The 22,098-nt window shown below is 47.1% G+C and overlaps 1 protein-coding gene across 7 annotated transcripts in view; it reads right to left on the bottom strand.

Moving 5' to 3' along the window:
- Positions 1-22,098, bottom strand: part of IRAG1 (inositol 1,4,5-triphosphate receptor associated 1) — a 118,913-nt gene that overhangs the window by 39,357 nt on the left and 57,458 nt on the right. For 5 of the 7 annotated variants that reach the window (XM_061147770.1, XM_061147782.1, XM_061147784.1 and 2 more), the window contains 9 exons: positions 19,248-19,348; positions 18,080-18,150; positions 15,604-15,777; positions 14,463-14,540; positions 13,701-13,753; positions 13,451-13,498; positions 11,657-12,274; positions 9,730-9,808; positions 3,329-3,452 (listed from right to left, as the gene is read on the bottom strand). In XM_061147770.1, coding sequence (XP_061003753.1) covers positions 3,329-3,452; positions 9,730-9,808; positions 11,657-12,274; positions 13,451-13,498; positions 13,701-13,753; positions 14,463-14,540; positions 15,604-15,777; positions 18,080-18,150; positions 19,248-19,348 — 1,346 coding nt within the window. The remainder of the gene's footprint in view (positions 1-3,328; positions 3,453-9,729; positions 9,809-11,656; positions 12,275-13,450; positions 13,499-13,700; positions 13,754-14,462; positions 14,541-15,603; positions 15,778-18,079; positions 18,151-19,247; positions 19,349-22,098) is intronic. The other 2 variants (XM_061147776.1, XM_061147780.1) reach the window with 2 other exon arrangements.

Raw genomic sequence — 22,098 nt, 5'->3', positions numbered from 1 at the left:
TCATAGGGGACTGGAATGCAAAAGTAGGAAGTCAAGAGGTACCTGGAATGACAGGAAAGTTTGGCCTTGGAGTAAAAATGAAGCAAGCCAAAGGTTGACAGAATTTTGCCTGATCATAGCAAACACTCTCTTCCAACAACACAAGAGACGACTCTACACAGGGACATCACCAGATGATCAATACCGAAAGCAGATTGATTATATTCTTTGCAGCCAAAGATGGAGAAGCTCTCCAGAGCCAGCAAAAACAAGACCAGGAGCTGACTGTGGCTCAAATCATGAACTCCTTATTGCAAAATTCAGACTTAAACTGAAGAAAGTAGGGAAAACCAGTAGACTGTTAAGATATGACCTAAATCAAATCCCTTACAATACAGTGGAAGTGACAAATAGATTCAAGGGATTAGATCTGATACGGCGTGCTTGAAGAACTATGGACAGAGGTTCAGAACACTGTACAGGAGGTGGTGATCAAAACCATCACCAAGAAGAAGAAATGCAAAAAGGCAAAATCATTGTCTGAGGAGGCCTTCCAAATAGCTGAGAAAAGAAGAGAAGCAAAAGGCAAAGGAGAAAAGGAAAGATATATCCATCTGAATGCAGAGTTCCAAAGAACAGCAAGGAGAGATAAGAAAGCCTTCCTCAGTGATCAATGCAAAGAAATAGAGGAAAACAGTAGAATGGGAAAGACTAGAGATCTCTTCAAGAAAATTAGAGATACCAAGGGAATATTTCATTCAAAGATGGGCTCAATAAAGGACAGAAACAGTATGGACCTAACAGAAGCAGAAGATATTAAGAACAGGTGGCAAGAATACACAGAAGACCTATACAAAAAAATCTTAATGACCCAGATAACCATGATGGTGTGATTACTCACCTAGAGCCAGACATCCTGGAGTGTGAAGTCAAGTGGGCCTTAGGGATCATCACTACAAAGAAAGCTAGTCGAGATGATGGAATTCCAGCTGAGCTATTTCAAATCCTCAGAGATGATGGTGTGAAAGTACTACACTCAATATGCCAGCGAATTTGGAAAACCCAGCAGGGGCCACAGAACCGGAAAAGATCAGTTTTCATTCCAATCCCAAAGAAAGGCAATGCCAAAGAATGTTCAAACTACCACACAATCACACTCATCTCACACACTAGCAAAGTAATGCTCAAAATTCTCCAAGCTAGGCTTCAACAGTACTTGAATTGACAACTTCCAGATGTTCAAGTTGGGTTTAGGAAAGGCAGAAGAACCAGAGATTGAATTGCCAACATCTGTTGGATCATAGAAAAAGCAAGAGAATTCCAGAAAAGCATCTACTTCTGCTTCATTAACTATACTAAAACCTTTGACTGTGTGGATAACAGCAAACTGTGGAAAATTCTTAAAGAGATGGGATACCAGACCACCTTACCTGCCTCCTGAGAAATCTGTGTGCAGGTCAAGAAGCAACAATTAGAACCAGAACATGGAACAATGGACTGGTTCCAAACTGGGAAAGGAGTATGTCAAGGCTGTATATTGTCACCCTGCTTATTTAACTTATATGCAGAATACATCATGCGAAATGCCAGACTGGATAAAGCACAAGCTGGAATCAAGACTGCTGGGAGAAATATCAACAACCTCAGATAATGCAGATGACACCATCCTTATGGCAGAAAGTGAAGAAGAACTAAAAAGCCTCTTGATGAAAGTGAAAGAGGAGAGTGAAAATGCTGGCTTAAAACTCAACATTCAAAAAACTAAGATCATGGTATCTGGTCCCATCACTTCATGGCAAATAGATGGGGAAATAATGGAAAGAGTGACAGACTTTATTTTCTTGGGCTCCAAAATCATTGCAGATGGTGACTGCAGCCATGAAATTAAAAGATGCTTATTCCCTGGAAGAAAAACTATGACCAACCTAGACAGCATATTAAAAAGCAGAGACATTACTTTGTCAACAAAGGTCCGTCTAGTCAAGGCTATGGTTTTTCCAGTAGTCATGTATGGAAGGGAGAGTTGGACTATAAAGAAAGCTGAGCACTGACGAATTGATGCTTTTGAACAGTGGTGTTGGAGAAGACTCTTGAGAGTCCCTTGGACTGCAAGGAAATCCAACCAGTCCATCCTAAAGGAAATCAGTCCTGAATATTCACTGGAAGGACTGATGCTAAAGCTCCAATATTTTGGCCGCCTGATGTGAAGAGCAGACTCATTTGAAAAGACCCTGAAGTTGAGAAAGATTGAAGGCAGGAGGAGAAGGGGACAACAGAGGATGAGATGGCTGGATGGCATCATCGATTCGATGGACATGAGTTTGAGCAAGCTCTGGGAGTTAGTGATGGACAGGGAAGCCTGGTGGGCTGCAGTCCATGAGATCACAAAGAGTCAGACACGACTGAGAGACTGAACTGAATGACTAATGATGCTGAGCATACTTTCACGTATTCATTGACCCCTCATACATATGTATGTATGTATTTCTTTGAAGAAATGTCTATTTAAATCTTTTGTCCACTTAAAGATATTAGTTGTCAATACTACTCAGCCATAAAAAAATGAAGTTGAAACTTTGCCATTTGTAGCAACATGGATGGGCTTGGAGGGCATTATGATAGGTAAAATAAGTCAGACAGAGAAAGACAAATATTGTATGATCTCACTTATGTGAAATCTGAAGAAATACAGCAAGCTAGTAAACATAACAGAAGAGAAGCAGACTTATAGATATAGGTTACCAGTGTGGAGAGGGAAAGAGGAAGGAAGAAGGGCAATATAGGAATAGGAGATTAAGAGGTACACACTATAAAAAAAAAAAGCTGTAAAGATATATTGTACAAAAACAGGGTATATAAAGTTTTATGATGACTATAAATGGAGTACAACCTTTTAAAATTGTGAGTCATTATATTGCATATCTGTAACTTATATAATATTGTACAACCATATTTCAATAAAAAATTTAAAATTATTTTTAAAATTTCACAAATGTTATGTTATTGAATTATAAGTTCTTTATATATCATAGAAACAAGGGCCTTATCACACACATGCTTTGCAAATATTCCCTCCTATTCTTTGGGTTGTCTCTTCACTTTCTTGAAGGCATTGTTTGCATCACAAAAAGAATGTTCACTTATGAACCTTACCTGCTCTCTGAGTTGGAACCACCTCACCTGGCCCTTTATTATTCTTTTTGTTTGGGGTGCATTAGCCCTGCCTGGACTATTGGACTTTGACCCTTCTGGGGTCCAAACTCAAGTCTGGTGCTCTTGTGTTCCATCCAGAGTCAAACACAGTGGCCACCCAGTGTGCGCTCTTGTGCAGCTCATGCCCCGATTTTACCTTCCAGGGAGGGACTTGTGGACCCGCAGTTTGCGAAGCAGCACATCAGAAATATTGGGCATGACATCCAGCCCGCCCTTTGACTCTTCTTCCTCAATAGCTGAGGAGAGTTCAGAAGGGTGTCCTGGAAAAACACAAAAAAGTATTTAACTTATAAAGTGTCTGTTTGAAATCACAGTAATATTCTTGGCAATTTGCTTAAGGGGGTAAGGAAGAACTTTAACATTTATTAGAACCTGGTTATATGCCAGGGGCTTCAAAATTGTTATTTTATCCTCACAATAACCCAATGAGCTAGACTTTAATCATCCCATTTTACAGATGGGTAAATCAAGACTCAGCAAGATTAATATTGTGTTGGCCAAAAAGTTCATTTGGGTATATCCAATCAAACCCTTTGGCCATGCTTATGGTCACAGAACTGGTAAATGGCAAGGACTACAAACAGTTCTATCTGCTCCAAGTTCTCTGTTCTTCCCACTGCTCCCCACAGTACCAAGCAGTCTCTTTTGTCTAGGGTCTCAGATTGGTTTTTGGCAATTGGAAGCTGGTTGGCTCTTTGGCTATACTGTTTAGAAAAGTCCCCTCTATTTGGCAGGCTTCTCAGGAGGCCGGCTGCCCAACTAATCTTCCTCAAATGAATTCTATCATCTGTGTCCCGCTTAGAAATAAGCATTTGCTTCCATATTTCAACAGATAGGAGTAGAAACAGGGTTTTTCCAGAGTAAAGCTAAGGTCATTAGATCTTTGATCTTTTGTGGATCTCTGAAATAGTTGCCTCTGAGTTAGTTGTCCTGAGTTGCCTCAGGACCAATAAAAAGCTTTTTTTTTTTTTTTTTCAAATGTCTCCTAAACCTTTCCTTGGTCTGTGCTCTGAAGACAGAAATAACAAGCCAAGTGTTCCTCTTTCCCACAAATTTTTCTCATGTTCACAGAGAGCTCCAAAGCTTCCTTTCTCCATTTTCCCAACTGTTCAGCGTGGCCTCTAGAAACATCCCATGCCCCCACATTCTGGCTATTGCTACCCCAGAGGTTCCAATGTGCTCCATCAAACTCTTATCTCTGGAGCATGTTGGCAATGTCCTTTGCATTGACCTCAGTTATTCATTTGGCATAGACTTGCTGTGCCCTACGGGCTCATAGCACACTTCGAATTAAAAGTCTCAAATCTTTTACTTGAGCTAAATCAAATATTGATGTCTCATACAATGCTTACTTTCCATTGCAGGACTTTATATAGTTATCCATCTTTTACCATCTTTCATGGGTTTGGGCCTAGCAGATTTCTAGAATGATAGTCAAGGCCTGAGATCAGGACTATGGGCAAGGTTGTAATAGCCATGTAAATGGAGCTAAGATTGGGAGTCATGAATTAGAAGCCTCCTCAAGCGAGATCACGTGGTGAGATGATTAGGTATACTTTGGCTCTAGGTGAAGAATGTTTACATGCTTAGATCTTTCCAACAACTGAACAGCGTTGATGATATTCCTGGTCCTCAAGGCATCCAGCAAAGTCTGGAGAGTCATCTGTCAGAGCCAGGGCAGTCAGCAATCCTTCTTGGGATATGAGACTCTACTCATTTCATGTAGCTAGTTCTCTTAGCTACCTGTCACCTCTTGAGTTCTGCCCTGACACTTACTGCTCTCTGACATTTCCATGTGACAGATGGCAAACCTTGTGTTGCCTTTGGCCTTACTCTGCCTTTATGTATCCCCACTGCACCCAGCAGGGAGATGATGAAGAAGTGGGCTCCTGAGAAATCTACAGGATTGACAGAAATATACAAGATCTAATAATCATAGTGAAGTCATATGAGGGGGTTTTTGCCTGGAAAAGTCCCCTAGGTAGAACCCCACCCACTAAAATAGCTGTCTTAAGAGTGATCCCATGGAATTTCCCTGGTGGTCCAGTGGCTAAGACTCTGCGTTTCCAATGCAGGGGGCCCCAGGTTTGATCCTTGGTCAGAGAAATAGACCCCACATGCCTCAACTAAAGATCGCACATGCCACAGTGAAGATCAAAGATCCTGCATGCTGCAACTAAGAACTGGCACAGCCAAATAAATAAGTAAATGTTATTTTTTAAAATGGTGATCTTAGAACTAGTGGCTCTCAGAACCAGCCACCCTCCTGATTGCAACCAAATTGACAACAATGCCAACAAAAAAAGTTAAAGTCAACTAAAAATATATCGCAACTCTCAAATACAAGAAAAGATAATAATCTTTAAAAATAATGGTCAGAGAAAAAATTTCCTAGAAATAAATGTAGAGCTCCAAACCTTGTTAACTCTTTCTTCCTCCCTTGAAGAATCAGTCCAGAGAGGAAGATATCAGAGGTAATAGTAAGGTTGTGACAAACTTCTGTAGTCACTTTTGTGACTACAGAGCCAGAAGAGAACAGGACCAAGGGGTGAGTGGGCAGATGCAGAGGTGTTCAGAAAGTTTCTCTAGAGTAGAAAGATCTCCACCCCACCAAACAACACTCCAACAAGATGAAAAATTGCCTGTCCTGCTGTTTGTTTTTCATACTGAGGAGGAGAGGAGAAGAAAGGAAAAGCAGAATGATAACACGGTATTCTACCAGAGCTGATGATTTCAAACAATATAAAGGGATTTACCAGAAAGGAAGATACATGAGAAAATAAATCAAACAAGTCCCTCTGATGGAGTGAGTGGCAGAAGACACATGGAAAACCCCAGCTGAAAATTGACCCACCCATCCTGCACTTCTGAGAAATAGCAGAGTGGCCAAACTCTTTGAATTTTGTCTGTCTTTTCTTTCCTTTCTCTGGCAGAAGAGTGAGAGTGGCTGCTGGCAATGGATGGGTCAAGGGTGGAAAATAAACACCTGGGCAGATTGTCCCTATAATTCTACCCTGAATTGGTGAAATAATCCATGCCTTACTACTGCCCACCCAAGGGAACAGATATAACCCCCACCCCCCGCCACTTCGCTGTAATAAATTCAAGTGCTACGGTACAAACAAAGTTATAGAAAAAGAGCAGAAACCAACCCACAATCACCACTACCCACAGCTCCGTCTAAACTTCCCCTTTTCGCCATTCTCCAGGCAGTGACCAAGCAGACACAAAATACCCGGTCCTCAACTAAGCGCTGCCAGGAGGACAGATCTCAGAAGAGGTAGGAAGAAGTCAATGAAAATTGATCTACACGATATATCTAGGTCCAGAGAAACTTCAGGTAGAAATGTTCTTATCAAAAATAAATTAAATGAAAACAAATGTCATGGCAACTACACAAAAATAGTCAAAAGAGGAAGGAAAGTGGGGAGGAAGGTATAAAGGAAAGAAGAAAGGAAACATGCAGGACACAGATGTCAGGATGGAAGCAGAGATGCAAGAAACACGTCAAAAATGCATTTTGTGTCAAGGGTATGCCACAAGTACTTTGACTCAAGGGGAAATTAGAACCCCCCTCCCCAAAATGAAAACAAGAACTAGAGGTGAAATTAGAGGATGGCATAAGATGGAAGAAGATTACAATCTGAGAAAATAAACTGAAGACCAAAAATAATAAAAAAAAAAAAAGCAAAAAATTCTAAAAATATAGATCTAACCAATATGTTGGAAATATGAAGAAATAAAAACAAAACCGCAAGTTCAGTTAGTAGAAGAAACTGAGATGAGCTCAAGGAATAAAAAAGGAAAGAAAGATTCAAGTATTGAGAGGTAGAATAATGGACCTACAGTGGAGACACTGATGAGAAATTTCCAGATTATGGTGGCTCTGAAGTAGGGGAGAAGCAAAAGGAACAAAGAACAGAGTCAAAGACAAGAGAGAAGAAAAAATTTCCTCCATGGAGAGAAAAGCCAAATTTGCAGACTGAAAAAGCACACCACTACAGAAAAAAATACATGTATATATAATCTTATTCTTTCTATGTATGTAGATATATCTTATATAGATCTTTATATATGGATAGGGAAATGTTTCTCCAACTACCCTCATAGAAAGAGTAAGCCACCTACAGGGAAAGGTGAAGATTGAGAAGTGCTGTAAATAAGCTGGTCTTAGACTTCTCAGCAACACTGAATACAGTGTAGCATTTATAAAGATCTGGGGAAAATAGAGATCCAGAATGTATAAACATCCAAGCGCTCTTTCAAGGGACTTCCTTCCCTGGTGACTCAGTGGTAAAAGCTCCACCTGCCAATGCAGAAAGGCGTGTTCTGTCTCTGGGTCGGGAAGATCCCCTGGAGAAGGTAATGACAACTCACTCCAGTATTCTTGCCTGGGAAATTTCATGGACAGAGGAGCCTGGTGGGCTACAGTCCATGGGGTCACAAAGAGTTGGACGTGAGTTAGTAACTAAACAGACCAACAGCAACAGTACCTCAATGGTATTTTTGAAGTGTTTATATTTCTTGTTACTTCGTGGCTTAGATAATCATACACTGCATCCTTTTTAAATGTATATCAAAGACTGATTCTGGGCCCTTGATTCTGTTTTATTCTGATAAGTACTATACCACTTTAATTATTACTGCCTTATAATATGTTCTAAGTGTATAATCAGTTACTTCTCCCCTTTTGCTGTTTTTTTTAAAAGAGTATTCACTTTATTTTAGATATAAAGATTCAGTGAAAATTAATAGAAAGAGCAACTAGACAAGAATTCAGGAGATTGGACTTCGTGGCCAAATACCACTTAACAGTGTCTGGTGTCTTTCAATGTGTCTGGTGTCTTTGTGACACTCTGGACAGTAGTATGCCAGGCTCCTCTGTCCATAGGATTCTCCAGGCAAGAATACTAGAGTGGGTTGCCATGCCCTCCTCCAGGAGATCTTCCCGACCCAGGCATCAAATCTGTATCCCCTCCTGGGCAGGGAGTTTCTTTACCATTGAGTCACCTGGGAAGCCCAATCTTTGAGGTAACAGAATCTTAAATCTTCAGATACATATATCTTATTAAATAAAACAAAATTCAGAAGTATTAGTAAGATAAATACAAATATAACTATATATAAATGGCTAGAAAACAGATTTGCTACCCCAATTAAGGAGAAATAATTGGGCTTCCCTGGTGGCTCAGATGGTAAAGAATCCACCTGCAATGTAGGAGACCTGAGTTTGATCCCTGGGTCAGGAAGATCCCCTGGAGAAGGGAATGGCTACCCACTCCAGTATTCTTGCCTGGAGAATCCCATGGACAGAGTAGTCTGGTGGGCTATAGTGCATGGAGTCGCAAAGAGTTGGACACGACTGAGTGACTAACACATATACACCAGAGAGAATAAAAAGTTGCTGCTTTTTAAGAATTTATGGGGTTGTGGGCAAAATTTTTAAGATAAATCTTTTTCTAGGGTTTTAGACCTGCTTTAATAAAGAAGTTAGAAATTAAAAGTAGAGATTATATCATACTTTTTCCAAAGAGCTCATCTAAAGATGATTTTTTAAAAATTAGTTCTTTAAAAAATTACTGGATATTTTACTTCTGTGAATCCACTTGTCAATGCTGAATAGGTAGGTGTTAGTTATTATATGTCAGACTGTGTGCTAAGTCACTTCAGTCCTGTCTGACTCTTTACAACCCCGTGGACTGTAACCCGCCAGGCTCCTCTGTCCAAGAGATTTCCCAGGCAAGAATACTGGAGTGTATTGCCATGCCCTTCCCCAGGGGATCTTCCTGACTCAGTGATTGAATCCATGTCTCTTACGACTCCTGTATTGGCAGGCAGGTTCTTTACCACTAGCACCACCTGAGAAACCCCTATGTCAGACTGGGGGCTTCCAGCATAGCTGATGGCACTGTGGACGTGAACACAAAACAGTCCTTAGGCAGAAGGCTTGTGTGCTGAGAATGACTGAATGAGCATCAGCCATCCGGAGAGGGAGCTTGGGGTAGAGGGGAGGCAAGACCTCCCCCCAAGTCTTCCTTTCTGAAGATAAGTCTGGCAAGAGGGTGGGTGGGGCCTTGCAGTCCCCAGGAAGGAGGGGCTGGGGTCTGGACTCTGTGGTGACTGCAGATTAGAAAGCAAGAGATGACTCTGATGTCTCAAAAAGAGGAAGTGTTCTAGTTGGTGACATCCTGGGTGTGAGAGGAAAAGGAAGCATCAAAAGTTCAGGCCTGGGTCACCCTTCCAGACCCACTAGGTGCTAATGAGACTCAGGGAGGACTGGTAGGATCTGGAACAGGGGCTGGTTGGAAGGAGGCAAGTTTAGAGGTTCTCTGAGTGAGCAGGAAACACCATCTGATTCATTCATTCATCCATCTGCAAATATTTAGCAAGGGCCTGCTCTGCGTCCGGCCCACACTCGCCACCAGGACGGACAAAAGCCCTGACAGGAAGTGCAGTGTTTACACGTTCAGCTTCTTTGATCTGGAGAAAATGAATCCAGCCCTAGCCTGAGGAGAGTGTCTCTTCAAGCCCACCTACCTTTTTCCTGCTCGGCCGCTTCACTAAGTTCTGGAAGCTTGAGCCCCACTAAGTTCTGATTTCTCAGCAGGATGTGCTCCTTTTTAGGGAAAGAAAGACAACATTTCAGATGGCGACCTCACGCTGGACTCCTCCCCTCGGTTCTCTGGCCCTGTGACTGCTCAGTCTCACAGAGCCGACACTAGGAACATGGACCGTCACGACACCTGAGGGGTGCTAGGAAGACCGCTTCTCTCCCGGCCCATAAAGGTGCTAAAAACTCCAGCTTCAGCACCCCATTCCCTGAGTCAGGAATTGTCCTTGGCACGGCCACCTTTTAAAATCGGCCTGTGAGCCTCAGAGCGAGAGAGCGGCCAGCCACACGGTGGCTGAAGGCTGGAGGACAAACAGAAGCAGAGCCCGGGGCTCTGGGGAAAGGAAGGTCCCCTGGGTGTATGTGGGGCTGCCAAAGATGGAAACAATCTCTGTGATCTCATGGCTGTGCTCGGAGCTGGCCGGAGCCTCCTGCCTTGTTGTTCTTGGGCAGCGAGTGCCCACTTCCGGGACTCGTGGCCTCCCCTGCCCCCAGCTCCTCAGCGGCCTGTGATGGCACCTCTTGAGATGTTCAACTCTCCAGACCAATGTGGACTGCAGATTGCCACCTCAAGGCAGCAGGCCAGCAGCCCCTGCTGCTGGGGGCCTCACCAGCAGAGCTGGGGAGAGATGGGGCTGCTGACTCCAGGTATGTGGCACAGGAAGCCTCACACTTGTACCAAGTCCAAGACCTGCACCCCCAGGAGGAATGCTGGACAGGGCTCCTCAGCCCCATGACTTCTGCTTTCTAAGAGGGTTTTCAGGGTCCCTGTAGCGGAGGCCACTTGGGCAGTTTGCCTCCTGGATGAAGGAGAGGAAGAGGCCAGCAGAGGGAGCTCTGGCCCAAATGGAAGTCACAGGCAGGGCCCTTTACCTGCTTCTTTAGCCAGCTGCCCAAAACCAAGCAGCTCTCAGGACCCTGGCTTGGGGTAGCGGTGCGGGGCTGGGGTTGAGGTCAGATGCAGGGCAGTGGTTAGTGAAATGAGGCTTCCAGAGTCTTTGTACTTTACTGAAGAGAGAAATGCAGGGGTCTGGGGGTAGCCTGTTGCCTGGACCTGCCCTCTGATGCCCAGAAGCCCAAGAAGGCAAATGCCTGACTGTTTGGCTTCCTTGGCATCACTCCACCCTGTGGAGACCTGGCTGCCTTGGCCTGTGGTCTGGATTGGCCCTCTGGGGAAGGAGGGCTCAGGTAACCTTAGTAACCTCTTTTCTTCCTCACATCCAGGGCTCTCTCCCCCTATCTCTGGATGCCCCACTGTCATTCCCTACTTAGGGTGGTAGCCTCATGACAGACAGTTGTGTCTGGCTTGATGGCCAGTGAAAGCTGAGGACATCACAGATACTAGAAGAAATTCACCAAGAGGGAGTAGCCCTTCCTGGCCAGGTATGATGGATTTGAGGCCCTTTGTCAACAAGCAACAGGGAGGAAAGCTTGGGGGCATGACAGAAAGTAAAGCCATTCCATCCTTGTCTGTCCAAGGTGACAGGGCACTCCATCAAAGACTTCTTGCTCACAAGGCATCAGCTCTGGCTGGAGCGGGGAAAACACAGCCCAGCTCTGAAGGCCCACGTACCCCTCCATACACCCACTTTCCCCTCAAAATGTGGCTTTATGTGGCAGCTACTTCCCAACTGACCTCGCCCGAGTGAATGGGTAAAAGCCCTCAAAGATGATATTTATGCAGAGCGCACAGCCCAGCGGGCCTGGCTTATCAGGGTGGGGACTTTTAGGGCTCTCCAAAGCCCACATCTGGGCCAGAGCCACCCCATTCCAGGGCCCAGCTCAGCCCAGCGGTCCTCAGCCCAGGGTGGGGACCTGCATCCACAGCCCGCCCAGGAGGCCCCAGAAACCCACCTCACGAAGCTTGGTCAGTTTCTGCATCCGCACAGGCTGCACTTGTATCTGAAAGTCTTTGAGTCCGGGTGCCTTGGCCAGCTTGCTGCCAGCTTTGCCGGTAAAACGCTTCTCTTCCTCAGCCAGCGGCAGCTTGGCGAGCACTTTCTGCAGCCGGGGGCCGGGCTCTTCGGGGCCGCTGTCCCAGGAGACTCCCCGCAGCAGTGGCGGCCGGGACGTTGGGGGCCACAGCTCAGCTTTGGAGCCAACCTTGGACCCCGTGGGCTCTCCGATTGTACTCTTCCCCTGGGGGGCCTGGGGAGCCACCCCCCCAGAGCCCTGGGTTGGAGCTCTGGGCAACGGGTTGCCCTCCTTGGCTGTCTTTGCCGGTGGCTTCCCCAGCTCGCTCTCCACAGGGCCAGGCTGGGGGCTGTTAAGGGCCATCTTCCCACCACTGCCTGGGCCAGAAGCTGGGCCCTTGGGTATGGCCTCCGGGCTCTGGAGGGGATCGAAGTTTTCCTTTTGTTCTATTGTAATTTCTTTGGACTTCTCAACTGTGGGAGAGCGGGGAGTCAGCCTGCCCTGAGACAGTTTTCTCTGGTCATTCTGCTTCCGGTCAGCTAGCCCTTTGAGAACATTCTGAAAGAGACAGGGTAAATTTGGGACCCCGGAGGCAGGTTGGAGAGGAGAAGGGTGAGTTCACTTCTGCCGTGGGGTCTCTACCACACAGACCCTGCTAAGGGGGGTGGGCTAGGTAGAAAGGGAGGACTGCAAAGTCACATCTGAACCAGTAAAAGGAGCCTACAAACAAGCCTGGGGTTTGTAAAACAGACAGGACAAGGGGACCTGCCATTCAAAACCTGCCAAGAACTTCTCGAGGGCTAGGAGCTGCAGAGGACAGTGGGACGGAGGGCAGCACGGGGGCAGTCACAAGTTCTGGCTTTGACTCAACTGCCCCAGATTCTAGCCCTGACTCTGCCTAGCAGGCACTTAACTGTTAGGGCCTCGGATTTCTCATCAGGTTTGTAAACTCTCTGAAATTATATGCGAATGTATATGTGCTGTTCATGGGCTATATGTATTTTTCTGGGAAGGGAATCCACAGCTTTCAACAATTTCTCAGAGTTCTATGATCCAAAAGAGGCTACAGATCACTGAATGAGGTGATTCTTGCAAAGCTGACATTTTACTGTCCAGAAGTGTTAAGATTCTATATTCTTTCATTTCCCAGGGAAACCTGCTTTGTCAGGCGCATGTGGGTCTGTGTGGGTATTTGTGTGGCTGTCCTATGTGTGTGCTGACACTCTAATAGAGGACTCTATCCCAGACCCAGTTCTATTAACAGATGAGATTATATTCTATGCTGCCCTTGACAACACCTTGAGCAGTTGACTCTGAGCAGGTGTGGGACTCTTCTTTTTCTCATCAGCCAAGATTAAGTTTTCCAGGTGACCCCCAAGAAGAACCCTAACTAGGGGCTGGAGCTTGCCTGCAATTTTCATGCAAGCTGACTGGAACAGCAGACTTGCCCAGCTTTTGCTGGGTCCAGAGGTCCCCCGCGTCTCTGGTAGCAGCCTGACTGGGGGTCTAGGGCTATGAGCAGGACCACCATGGAGGTCATTCCCACTAAATCCCACCTCCTCACCCCCTCCTCCTCAGAATTCCAGCCAACACAGGGCAGGGGAAATTTCTAGCTTCCTCAGCCTGGACCTTCCACTCACACACACCCACTGGCAGGCTGCCCAGGGCCTAGCCTTCTGGGACACTGTGTCTCCCACACTCCAATCATCCCAGCTGGGCAGAGCTCAAACTCACAGACTCGCCAAGGTGAGGTGAAGGGACTTCGGCCTCATCCCTCTTCTGCTGGAGAAAGCAAACACGAGTCAGCCAGCAACGTGAAGAGACCTTATCTCCTCTTGAAACACCCTCAAGGAGACCCTACAGTGGTGTCAATGCCTCCCCTACCCAGCAGCCCCACCTCCAGTGGGTCACGGGGGGCCTCTCAGGAGTTAAGGGGTAGGAGAAGAGACTGGCCGGCACAGAGATCCCACAGCAGCCCCGTTACCTGTGGTGGTGCTCCAGGCAGAGGGGACGGTGGGTCACTGCACACATCCAAACCTAAAATAGTCCAGATGCTGGTGAGCGACGCCCAGCGCCCCCAGACTCTCAGCTGTCCTCCCCAGAAGGTCCTCCCTCGGGTCCCTCAGGCTTGGAGCCAGTGTTTGTTGAACCCCTCACAAAGCTGCTCCACGGGGAGCCCCCATCTAATCATCACGGAAACTGCATAAGCAGGCTGGGGCAGAGGGAGAGCAAGGCCACACAGACAAGAGAGTCAGCGCTGGACTCTGAACCAGGGTTGCCTGGCCCGAGCCTGAGCTTGCCCTGCAGCTCCAACCAGGGCAAGCTGCTCCCCTGGGCACCTCACTCCTTCCCTGGCTGAGCTGTGGTTATGGCTCTGAACGCAGCCTCATGAAGGGAAGCAGTCAAAATACAAATTGTGGCTCAAGTAGAGGCCTTTGCAGTAAGCTCTGAGGTCCCCTCACTCCGAGGCCTCTCTGGACAAGGGGCCCTGGTCACAGCTCACTCCCACCACCTTGCACCCATCCTCACCCTGGGCCAGGCCCATCTCCCCATGCTAGCTCGAAGTCCTGAAAGCAAGCATATCTTCCTCCTCTGAGGCAGCCCAGTCAGGCCCCAGGGGAAGGGGCCAAGAGGGGGTCCTGCCTGGGAAGCCCTCAGGATGGGAGCCCTGGGGCCCAGGGGAGGGACTGCGCTGCCACCCAGCGGGAGGAGCCAGGGCAGGCGATGTCGGGGGACTGGACCTCACCGGGCGAAGTGGGGACGGTGAGGGAGTTGCTCTGAGAGGACGCAGGAGAAGCTCCGGGGCTGAGGTTTGGGGAAGCAGCTGTGGAGACACACAAATTGGCCAGCATTCGTGAAGGTTCAGGACTTCAGTCTGACAAAGACATCCTTTCAGGTTATGTCTCACCCTTGGGGACCAGGTCTGCCTCATCGGGTTCACAAGCTGATTCTAGACTTTATATAAGGCTTCTGCCACAGCCCGACCCCTACTTGTCCCAACAGAGGGGGCACTGAGGTCACTTAGGGATACGGACGGCAATTTGGATCTTACTCCTCAGTCTGCCTGGCCGCAACCCAAAGTACCTTCTAGAAACAGAGGACCTGGCATCACTTGGCAGGTATGGCTCCAAAGGCTATACCTCTTAGACTTGCCAGGATGGCCCTGATTTTAATTGTACCCCTTGCCTCCTAAGTACATTCAGACTTGTCTAACTGCCCCAAATTTTTGCTCAAGGAAAAAGAGTGACTTTAGCCAAAGGGTTAACAGGAGGATTTCAGGGTCCAGGAAAACTTTCTAATCCAGAAATTTCAGAAAAACACCAAAGACCGCCTTCCCTTCCCCGTAGTAGCTAGGATCCTTCCCGGGGTCTCCAGCTGGAGGTCAAGGAGAGGGAGCCCAGTGCCGGCCTCTCCTGACCTTCGCAGGGGAGGTGCCCACAGAACAGGGCCTCCTGGGGATGGCAGGAGGCCACACAGACCCAACTTGCAGGGTGGCCCAGGGGTCTGTGCACACTGGCATCACACAGAGGGTTTCTCTCCTTTCAGGGTGCAGGGACTGGGAAGCCCAGGTCAAGTTCACGGGCATCACATGGGCTAGCATTTCTTGGCAAAGCGGGAGGACACAATGGTAACACATAGCCCCCCAAAACTGAAAGGTAAGAGAGTTTTCTGGGCTAGAGTTGGGTATTTCAGAGCTTCTGATATGGGGCAAGATGCTCTCCCCTCACAGGATCCTCTCCATGAGGCTTAATCTTCCTGGGGCCTAGAGGCCTGGTGGCAGGTGCATTGAGGGCACCCCTCAGAAGCAGGGCTCCTGCTACAACTGCTATCTGGCCCTCCCCACCCCCGTGCCCCTCAGAGGGGCTCAGAGAGGCCACCTGTCCTACCTGGTGAGGAGTCTCTGGGACTGCTCCTGGACTTCCTTCCACGGCGGGTCAGGAACCGCTCACTCACCGACTTGGCTTCCTCCAGTAGCGCCAGGTTTTTCTTCTTGTCCTCCTCTGAGATGCTGATGTCCGGCAGCTGGTCATTGACCAGGTCAATGACGTGCCCTGCAGGGTCTGCAGAGGCAAGTGAGCTCCAGGTGAGACCCATGGAATCCTTGGTGTCTCAGGGCCTCGGCCCTGCCCCCAACCCCCAGCCCTGAGCCCACAGATGCTGCCCAGAGTGGACTCGGCCAGCCAAACCTCGGCCCAATTCCGGGCCCTGGAGAGGGCTACGTGGGGACAGACAGGCTCCCTCAGCAGGCCTAGCCCCACCAGCCCATGGCATGTCTTCTGTCAGAATGATTATGAAATCCCCCAGGTTCCCTGTCCTAAACTCTACCATCAGGAGCCCCACCTGTGCTATCTGCTCCCCTAGTGTTCTCCCTTTGGGTCTCTGCTCCTTTAACGAGCCAAGGACACAATTCCAAGGCCACCTTCCATCGTTTTTCCCTCTGTTCACACTGTTTACCCCCGTGCTGCGCTAAGTCGCTTCAGTCATGTCCGACTCTGTGCGACCCGATGGACTGTAGCCCACCAGGCTCCTCTGTCCATGGGATTCTCCAGGCAAGAATACGGAGTGGGTTGCCATGCCCTCCTCCAGGGGATCTTCCTGACCCAGGGATGGAGCCCGTGTCTCTTACGTCTCCTGCATTGGCAGGCGGGTTCTTTACCCCTAGTGCCACCTGGGAAGCCCCTCTATCCTTATTCTATCCTGCTCCAAACCTTACCCCTATCCTTCTCCAAAACTGCCCCTTCTCCAGGAGACTTTCCCTGGGTGAGGGATACCACCTCTCACCCAGCTGCTCAGAAACATGGGAGTCACTCCACACTCTTTCCTCTCAGTTCACCCAGGTCCCGCCAACTCATCATCAAGTAAATATCCCTGGAACCTGTGCCTCATCTCCATTTTTGCTCATCAGCTGTAACTTACTTGCTCAATTACATCAGCACCTCCCAGGTCCTTTCCACCTCCAGGTTACCTGCACCATCCCATCCTCCGCTGCCTCTCAGAGTGACCATCCTCAGAGCCTCCTCTGCCCATGCAGTTCTCCTGCCTCAGCTCAGCAGGATTCCTCATGGTCCCCAGGGTGACCTCAGATGCCCAGCAGGGCCCAGCCACTCTTCCTGAAGCCACAGACTCCTCTCCTCCAGCCCCTCCGTGGTGAATGGCTCCCGTTGTGCCTCTCCAGCCTCCTTTCCTCCTCCTTCCCATCAGAGCTCCCCAGTCTGCACTGGGTGAAGCTCACTGGAGTCTCAGTCATGTTGGGGAATTTGGAAGGAGCTAAACCCTGTCGCCCACCTCATCTCATGTACCAGTAATGGAACTGTGTACCATCCTCAGCCAGTCCATGAGCTCAGTCCCCCTGGGTGGCTGGCTCAGGGATGGCCAGGCGAGGCAGTGAGAGGCAATTCTGAGGAAGGTGTTGGGTGTATGGGGAAGAGGAACTCTCTTTTCACTGAAGGGATATTAGTTGCTCATAGACATTTGCCCAGAGGAAAACCAGCACACGAGAGAGGAGACTGGGGAGAGCGGATGAGATGATCGCTCATGACCCAGCGTGAGCACCTGGGGTTAGCACACCCTGAAAACAGAGACCCTGGCTTTTATTTATTTTTTGGCATGAGCTAATTTAAGCTGAGCTTCTATGATGTGAGAGTCCTGACTAATACACACAGCAAAGCATTCAGTTGCTCTGTTAAGGCTCCTGCTCCCCAACAATGTTGCTTCTTCCATCCGGATGAACTTTCCTCCCTCTTGTCCACCTCTCTAAGGCACAACTCAGATACTCTCCCGTCTGGAATACCTATCCAGCCCTCCCCGTCTCTAGCCAGAATTGGTCCCCTTCTTGACTCAGTTTCCCTAACCCTTTTGGGAAGGACCTGGCCACACAGTGTCTTGATTCTATCCATTCACTTGTCAGCCTCCTCACCGACAGTGAGTGACACGCAGGCAGAGACCACACCTGTACTTGTGTTCAGAGGGTCCAGAGCAGGCTCTGAGATACCCTGGGGAAGGAGAAGGTGGTTGGGGCAGCCAGCCTTGCAGCTAAGCCCACACCTACCTGGATGTGGGCCTTTCTAGCTGGGGGCGGAGAGGCTCACCCAGCCCTTCTGTCTCCCTTTGCCTCATCTTCCTCTGTATGCCCAGGACTTGTGTTTTTACCAAAACAAACTGAAATCAGATGTAATACTTCTGGGCTCAAACACAGAGGACTCATCGATGTTGCCCTGTTGGGCTTCTAGGAATGGATTCATCTGAGAAACAGGAGTGGGGAGGAGGCCAAGCTGCCAGACCTCAGTCTTCCTACTCAAACACACCTGCAGCTGGCCCTCTACCTCTGGCTGCAGAAATAAGAGAAATCAGCCTAGCCCTTACCCACAGAAGTCAGCGAAGCAGTGGAAACCTTCAAGTGTCGGTGAGAAAGCCTCCTGTGGGGACTGTGGGCTCTGAAAGACAGGACAGAATCACCTTGTTAAGAAAATGTGTCCACTGAGCATGTAAATAGGTGCCTAGATGTTTGCCTATGCTTTCAAAGTCATCATAGAGCATGGCTTTCAATCTCCTCTAAGCTTGGGATTTGTTAGAAACACACATTCTCAGGCCCCACCCACCAACAGGATCAGAAACTCTGGGGATGGGGTCCAACTCTGTGTGATTCATTGAACAAGTCCCACCCCCCAAAACCAGGTGCTTCTGAGGCTCGCTAAACCACTTCCCTGAGGAGATGTAACTTTGTTTATCAGGGCTCAGACTCTGAGTATCTAACTTGCAGAAAACTCATAAAATGTGAGTAATTGCCTGGTAGAGATGCAGATGATTTCTGTTGGGGAAAAAACATTAAAAAAAAAAAGGTTTCATTGTCCCATGAAACATTAACCTATTTTATATCTAACTTGGCAATCTTATTCCAGCTTTCTTGTCCTCACTGATTATATTAAGTATGTCCATTTCTTGTATTCTCTTTGGAACTGGTTTTGTATTCCTGATGGTCCCCCCACCCCATTAATGAGTTAAATAAATCTTTGACACAGGCTCATTACATCTCTGTATTAGAGTTATCTTGGTAACTTTTTGGAAATTATACTTAGACCATCTCATTCCAGTTAGACGAAGGCATGAGCTAGTGCTGTGTAAGACTGAGGCAGTGACGTCCCTGTGCATCTGAGCCCGTGTTCCTCCCACGAGGTCATCTGCCACACGGGCAGAATACTAGTCAAGAATCCACATCTTTCAGGTCTGTTTGCAAATATATGGACAGATATGATAGGAAACTCCCCTGCTATAATTTGTGCTTTTCTTAAAGGTTAGCCAAGTGCAAAGATCCGAATCCAGGACAGAAAATAATATGGGGGAGGGGGAAATAATGGAAAAATGCCATGCTCTCTCTCCCATTTTGGAAAACTGCTTGATTATATTTCATCAATAAAATCATCAAGAAAGAAGAAAAGATTTGTAAAAAAAAAAAAAAAACAATAGAGTTGTCTAATCCCACATGCTAGGAAATAGTGGCCTTTATTGCATAGCTTAGGCACATAGGATGTACCTGTTGACCGGGTTTTTGTCAGTTTCTCCTTCCGGTGAACTGGCATCCCCAGTCAGGATGATGGTGGGTGGACTGCAAGATATTCCTGCGGTGGCAGGGTCCTGGTGATTTAGAACAAGAACACAGATGGAGTTAAGCTTCCAAGAGCTGGGACCTTTATTCCAGCATCGTGATACCAGAGCCTTCTTGATATGGGCCAAAGGCAGTTTATTTGGATTATCCAGAAAAAAGAAAAAGAAAAAAAGTTTCTCCTTCATTCACCTAGCTTAACTTGGTTTATCTTTTAGGCACTAAGTTTAGGGAACGACAAAGCAATTCCTGGTTATTTCTCACTAACAATGTATTAATAGGAAAAGAACAGTAGAGTCCTCAGGCTGCAACCAGCCTGCTTGGGGAAGGATGCAGGCCAGCAGAAAAGGTGATGACACACACATTCCTGATACCCAGTGACAGTCCTCCATTTGGCTAATTGTGACATTTCAATAAAGGTGATTTGTTCCATGGGTAATGGAACATGGTTTTTAACTTTTCTAACTTTGTAAAAATGTTTTAATAAATAAACATTTCTGAAATAATAACAAAAGTTACAGGCCAATTCTTGAATTTTTGAGATAGTTTGCAACTACTAAGCAAAATAGAACAAAACTTCTAGCCACCAAAATGAAAGTTATTACATTGTAAGTTGGAGCAGCTATAGTGAAAAATGGTATACTGTTATGCTGCTAATGGCTGTGTGAGTTGTAAAACCCTATGTATACAAATGTAACATACAAATTTGTATGTTACAAATATGTATAATAAATATTTGTTGAGTGAGTAAATGAATGAATGAAATAAAAGCATGCTGTATAGGATATACAACAGAATTCATAAAGATGCACATCAACCTGTGTTCTCCCACACCTAAGAGGACTGGAGACAGAAATAGGACCAATGAACAGTGACAATAGTATCTCTGATTTTTCTGCCACCTGATGTCCCAGTATATCCATCTCAGAATTGTTCCCAGTTATATCTGGGAGACTCTCTGGGGGTCCTCTTTTATGATCCTTCATCATTTTCCTTCTCCTTGCCCTGCTCTCCCATACTGGTATGTGATGTTCCAGCCCTCTGTGAATGCCCTACTCTCCCTACCAAAGGCCTGTCTCCCTATGCTCCTGAGCATGTCACACCACCTACAATATCAGTGCAGCTTCCTGGAGCTTCAGAGCAGTGGGTCCCCACGGCCTCTTTCTATGGAGGTCATATCCTTCTAGAGCCTCTGGGCATTAGTGCTCTTACCTCTACTGTCCTCGATAAAGCCATGGCCTGGGGGCTGCCCTCACAGAGCCAGGCTGAGCTGTGTTCTTTAGCCCTTGGCATGTAGGGGTTGGCTTTTTGCAAGGTGGGGAGGAGGCCCTCTCTTGTTTTCACATTATTCTTTCTTGTCAAGTAGGTACTATACAGAGTTATCTGGACTTCTCGATTCCCACAACTTTTAGTGAAACCAGCTCTTCCATTTTCATCTGCGTCTATTCCCTCCCTTGGCCTCAAACATGAGGCCAGGTGAGCTGGGGAAGAGTCTCTGAGTCCAGCCAAGGAATGCCAGATCCCTGTGTTCCACAATCTTTCAGCAGGAGGGAGTTGCAGTGATGAGACAGGGAGAAGTCCTCAGAATCCCTGAGCACATGGAAGGAAACTTCGGACAAAGACTCTGGCTGGGTAGGAGTAGGAAGCAGCATTGCCTTTTTCCTTTTCCTTTGGAAGAATCATACCCTCAAATTTCTGCTAGTCATCCACTAGCTGTGTGTCCTCGGGCAAGCTACTTAACCTCTCTGTGCCCCATGACAACTCACAAAGCTGATGTGAGGATTAAAAATAATGTTGAGAAAGTACCTTAGCACAAGACTGATATATCAATAAACTGTCATACCACTGTCAAATCACTTTTTTCTCTCACTCAACAAACACATTTTAGTTATGCATCATGTGCCAGAAGCAGTATGAGATACAAAGACCCTCAAGAGCTCACAGACAAGCAAGGGATACAGAGAAGTAACTCATACTGATAATACATATCAGTGATAAGGGATGAACCACATTCTTTGCAAGCTCAAAGGAAAGCAAAGCGAACTCTTATGAGGGGAGCTGGAGAAGACTCTCCAGAGGAGAGGACATTTAAGCTAGCTCTTGAGGGATGAATATGAGTTTGCAATACAAGGATATTAGAGGAGGGACTTCCCTGGTGGTCCAGTGGTTAAGAATCCGCCTTGCAATGCAAGGGATAGGTGTTTGATCCCTGATCAGGGAACAGAAGATCCTACGTGCCACGGAGCAACTAAGCCCACAAGCCACCACTAGAGAGTCTGTGTGTCACACGAAAGATACCGCGTGACTCAGTGAAGCTCCTGTGCTGCAACTAAGACCCGACCCGGCCAAATTTAATTAATTAAAAAGAAGATATTAGGGGAGACGTTTGGGGCAAAGGAAATAGCCTTAGTAAAAGGCATAACAGCACTAAGGATTCATCAGTGTAGCTGGAGCATAGACCTTGGAGTATGTGAAATAACTTGCTTACTCTTCCCCGATCCCTTTCCCTCTCTCCCTCTCTCTGTTCCTCCCCAACCCAGCTTAGTCTTCCAGCTCCATTCAATTCTTCATGGTGCAGATTGTTTTAACCTCCCCCCCTTTTTTTTAATGATTGACACAAAAGTTTTCAAAAGTCTTAGAGTCTAAAAGAGCGGCCAGTCTGTAAACTTTTGCACATTATTACACTTAATTCTGTCTGTTTATCCAGCAAACAGTTATTGAATGCCTACTACATGCTATGGTCTATGCTAGGGCCTATGCAGACAAAGGTGAACCAGAAGGA

Source organism: Dama dama, chromosome 1 (assembly GCF_033118175.1).
Source record: "Dama dama isolate Ldn47 chromosome 1, ASM3311817v1, whole genome shotgun sequence".
Classification (NCBI taxonomy): domain Eukaryota; kingdom Metazoa; phylum Chordata; class Mammalia; order Artiodactyla; family Cervidae; genus Dama; species Dama dama.
The sequence above is the reverse complement of the archived record's forward strand: the minus strand, read 5'-3'. Positions and strand labels throughout refer to the sequence as shown.